General features: G+C 41.0%; 1 protein-coding gene across 1 annotated transcript in view; it reads left to right on the forward strand.

Annotated features, from left to right (window-relative positions):
- The window catches only part of ints6 (integrator complex subunit 6), a 30,945-nt gene that overhangs the window by 10,144 nt on the left and 15,682 nt on the right, over positions 1 to 5,119 (forward strand). The window contains exons 4-5 of the mRNA XM_015047375.1: positions 2,909 to 2,998; positions 4,034 to 4,217. Of these exons, the coding sequence (XP_014902861.1) occupies positions 2,909 to 2,998; positions 4,034 to 4,217 (274 nt within the window). The remainder of the gene's footprint in view (positions 1 to 2,908; positions 2,999 to 4,033; positions 4,218 to 5,119) is intronic.

Raw genomic sequence — 5,119 nt, forward strand, 5'->3', positions numbered from 1 at the left:
CCCAATGTCACAGTAGATGGAAGATTTGTGGCATTCATAAAGGTCACCGCTGGCATTCAGAGGTCGCTGCTCATTTACACTATATATGCCTTCCACACCAGCTAAATATAACATAAAAATCTGGGCAGCATGTGATGAAAAACCCAGTTATGTTTTGGACATGCAGGTTTAAACTGGAAATCCACCTGGAGGATCATCTTCAGGACTCATTTATCTTGATTTTAGTCAGCAGGCAAATTTGACCCAGGTCAGAATAGTGTCTCAAGTTCAATTATAAAGATGACCCCTTCAAAAAAAAAAATCTAAATGTAATATAAAAAAATTTACAAAAAGTCACTTTCAAAGATACTTAGTGTTATTTTGTGTTTAGGTTTTTCAGTGGCCATAAAAAATATGTAATCACATTTTTTTATGTCCGAATGAGTAAATTGTTGTCATTGATCCTTTATTTGTGAGGAATTAAAAACACAATTGCACAAATATTGATTGAAATTGTTAGTATTGGCGTTAATAACCAGATTCAAAAATGTTTTGGATTATTTTTTTGGTTTCTGACACCATTGCATGATTGAACAGTCTCCGGGTCAAATTGACCCAGGAACATTATTGCTGTACCTCAGAAGCGAACATAACAGGAGGGTTACGTTCGCAGGAAAGCGTTCAAGAGGATAAATCCTTCTGCAAGCCACTGCGAGTAGAACACGAGTCTTTTTCACAAGCAGAGACTGAATCAGGGGAATCTTTTCCTTTTTTTTTTTTTTTTTTGAGCAGTCAAACCTGACATGTTGCATCAGCACTCTGACACCAATCATTTCTGTTCTTCTTCAAGCTCAATTTCCCCCCAGCAGCGTTAAATCAAAGCCTAACAAAATGGATGTGTCAGCTTTGTGGTTCAAGCGTTTTCGCTCCACCTCATTCTTTTGTGCTTTTTTTTTTTTTGTTTAATCTGAACGTTCATAAACTGCCTGAAGTTGTAAGACGTTCAGTGATCCTTAAAGAGCTCCAGAGCACGATAACAAAGGGGACTGAGCCTGCTGGGGGAGTTAATATTGCTCCGGAGTGACTCTGTCTGCAGTAACAAAGAGTCCTCCAGGTTGCCAGGCATCTGCAATGACTCTACCCCTGGGAGAAGAAGAAGAGGGGTTTAGGAGGCAAAGCGGGTAATCCTGACACTGATCAGTTTCCATATGGGGGCCAATCAGAGAGCAGAAGACAAGGACGCAGTGAAAGTGATGTCTGGTTCTTACCTGATTATTAAGCCAATGCTTTTTTTTTGTTTGTTTTCTTAATCAGTATCTAATGAAAATCTGTTATCCGTATGAACTCATTTATACCTGCTAAATCTGTTGTTAAATACCAGTAAATGTAAAAAAGAGAAAATGTTTTGCATAAGCAAACATTGAAGCAGCAGCAGGAGGAGGGGGAGGAGGGGGAACCCAAGCTCGTGTTCTGTTCTGAGTTTATTGAGGCCCATTATGATCTAAACAGAAAAACAGCCCAGCAGCTATTAAAGCCGAGGGAGCAGATGCGACATGATTGAAATCAAAAATCATTTGGCCATTTAGACCCATTGCTGACTCATTAGCATGCCAAGAAAGTTCCCATTATGAAAGGATTTTGGGGGGGACAGAACTGGATAAATAACTAGGTTGTCATGGATACCTCCAGCAGAGCAGATTTCGGTCGTCTCGTGCTCTGTTTGCTTTGGGTTACACGGACAGATCCGTCATTCAGCAGCGGACGCGGCCCACAGGTAGAGAGTCCAGACTGAGCGGTTCCTCTTCCATTAATAATCGCTCCGCCGCCGGTACAGGACGGCCTTTGTGAAGTCCGTGCGACTGCAGCGAGCCGCCGCCGCCTTCGCTGCTGTTTGCTGACAGAACCTGTCAGGCTGCATTGAGGGCTTCACGCCGTTAACTCATGATCCCGAGGCCCCGGCGGAGATCCCGTAAGGCTGATGCGCTGTGATAAATGCAGTCCTGCTCCAGTTTCACGCTCTGTGTGGAGTGCAGATGTCAGGAAATATTCCAGGATCGGGCAGAAAAGAGCTTTCAATACGCTGTCGTATTGAAAGCTCCTCGTTTTGGAGGAAGGAGGGGACAGGAAATGTAGACGTAGATAAATGCAATTCAGACTCGGATTAAACTACAGATGTACATTTATCAGCTTCAGTAAAGGTTAACTTAACGCCATGAAATGAAAGTGATTCTGGCAATGGTTAACAATAGTCACCCCACTGTTGCCAGCTTGGTCACTATATTTTTCAGACAAAAATATCAGCTTTGACCGGAATCTGCTGATCAGGCTTTTCAATCGGTGCACTTTTAATCTAGAGATCAAAGGTTTTTTTTTTTTGTTTAGTTTTTTTTTGCAAGCTTTTTTTGCAAGATCATATGATTTGGTGAGTATTTGTCACCATCAGTTTTCACGTCTTATCACAGATTCTCAATAGGCTTTGGGTCTGGACTTTGACTAGGACATTTTCACACACACATGCCTTGATGTAAACCATTCCATTGCAGTTCTCGTTGTTTTCTCGCTTATTCTCGTTGTGTGTTCGCCTTGGTTTACAGTAAAGAGCAGCTTTTGTGCCAGGATCTCTCTGTATTTAGCTCCATCCATCTTCTCATCAGCTCTGAACTACTAATTATGTGACTTGTGGCTACTCTGAATACGAACACCTGTCACAATCGTTTGGATTGTCATCTGTAACAAGTGAAAAAACAAGCATTTCCTTCCCACTTCATAGCTGAGCTCTACTTTGTGTCACAAAGTGGCAGTAAAATTCATAGAGGTCTGTGATTGTTACAAACCTTTGCGAGGCGCTCTACATGTCGCTTCGTGCTGCTTGTTGGTGCTTTTCTTCCCGCTCTTTTTAAGGATTTCCCTGCATCTTTTCCCGTTACAGGGGAGGAACCCTTTCTTCCTTGAACCTGCCATCATAATTGCAATCAGCGATGGCAACAAGTTGACCGGCGGCAGCGGCGTGCAAGACGAGGTCAGTCGGACGTCGTTAATCAGCATCTGAGAGAATTTAGCATGCGGTCTCTGCTGATGGGCGGGGCCTGCAGGAAAGCATCTTTGATCAGGGTTGTTTCTATGGTCATCGGAATCAATTTTATATTTAAAAGTTAACAAAATTGTAGAATGAATGGGAAATAATTCAACTTTTTGATTTTTAAAATGTAGGGGGGGAAAAGGAGGTGCTCAAAATGTTTTTTTTTTATGTGGAACTTCTCTGTAGTTATTTTTCCACATCGTTATCATCTTAATACATTTTCAAACAAATTTATTCATCAGGCATCTTCAAAATAATTTTGCACAGTTGAAGGAGGATATTATCTTAAAATGTACCTTTAAATCTTTAGCTCTCTTGCAAATTCTGAATAAAATAGTCACAGAGATACATGTATAGATTATCGTGTTTTTGTTGCCTTTAGTGTTCAAAAGTGGCAAACATGAAAACAGTTCAGAGATCATAAGCAACAACATGATTGAACTTGCAAATAGAGGTGGATGATTATTACTGGTTATTTCTATGAGGAACATTTTAATCATGAGGAGAAATACCAACAACGTGAATTAATAAGTTAATATAGCTGATTTTTTTTCCACTAAAAAGAAAAAAACTAAATATAGACTTATATGAAAATATAATTAAATGTAATTCCTGTGCCTTTCAGTAATATAATAGTAATACCTAATTGAAGGAGCCAGTGTAAGAATTGGTATATTTTAGAGTTGTGTGTGGTGAAGCGTAGTTGCACCTGATAGTAGTAGTTTGGATGTTAGCTCCTCTGTTTATATGATAAGAAATGAGAAATGTGCTTCATTTTATTCTCTCTTTGTTTTGATAATTGCATGAATAAGCAAGGTGGCCTTCAGCGTTTCCAGAACATTTTTAGTTTCAAAGCTGCCCTTGACAGTCATCAGCAAGTAGAGATGCAGAAATCTGTCCTGATTATTAAAAAAAAACAAAAACGTAGTGGAATCTCTCAGATCTCAGCGTGTCGTCATGTCCTCCCCTCTCTAGCTCCATCTGCCTCTGACCACCCCTCTGCCAGGGAGCGAGCTGACCAAGGAGCCTTTTCGCTGGGACCAGCGACTGTTTGCCCTGGTGTTGCGTATCCCCGGCAACGCCTCGGTGGAGCCAGAGCCGCTCGGCGGTGTCCCGCCCGACGATTCTCCCATCACACCCATGTGTGAGGTCACTGGAGGTTGGTGAAGTTCTCGTTCGCGAGCCGTGCGTCTGCTCTGGTGGTTAAAGGACCTGTCCGCTAAGCTTGCTCATGAAAACCAGTTTGCTTGCTGGGCGAGTTTCGTTGAGGTGGCGGCTGAGAGACGATTGTTGTGCTCAAGAGGAGCGTGAGGTTTTCTGAAAGCTGCTGTTTCAGGTGCATCATGGGAGTGTTTTGACAAATGACCTCGGTTTGTCTTGTGCCATTTCTCTTCCGCACCTCCAGACACAATGATAGCAGCAATAAATCACTCCAAGGCCCCGAAAATAACCAGCCAGGATGTTAATGAGGCTCATCAAGTGTAGAAAACCTTTTAAAGACCATTTAAAAAGTATTAAATGGGCTTTTATTGTTTATTTTATACATTAAAATGTAAATCTGCTTTTGTATTTTTTATTGTTACACAGCATGTGGTATGTTTGCACAGCTTTAGCATCTCTACACGGCCTGCAAGAGTAAAGAAATCTATAGAACTTAAGTAAATTATTTGTAGAAATATTTGTCTACCCTCACTTTATTCCTGATCCCGTTGTTGAACATGCATCCGTCTTTACAGTGCCTTGCAAAAGTGTTGATTCACCTTGAACTTATCCCCATTCTGTCATGCTAAGCCCACAAACTTCAACGTGTTTTAATGGGATTTGATGGATCAACACAGAGGTTGGGAACAATTTGGAAATTATGTGTAGTTTTCATATGTTCAGTTTAAATCTAAAGAGTTTTGACTATTTCAAACCAACTCACTTTACTCTGATGACCCTAAATAAAGATCCATGTAGCTAGTTGCCTTCAGAAGTGACTTAATTTGTGAACAGTCTGTCGTACCGCAACAAAAGAAACCCATTTTTCTTCCATTTTGTGTTGGTACATCACAAAATGGC

Source organism: Poecilia latipinna, unplaced genomic scaffold, assembly GCF_001443285.1.
Source record: "Poecilia latipinna isolate Pla-1442-1.1 unplaced genomic scaffold, P_latipinna-1.0 Scaffold823, whole genome shotgun sequence".
Classification (NCBI taxonomy): Eukaryota; Metazoa; Chordata; class Actinopteri; order Cyprinodontiformes; family Poeciliidae; genus Poecilia; species Poecilia latipinna.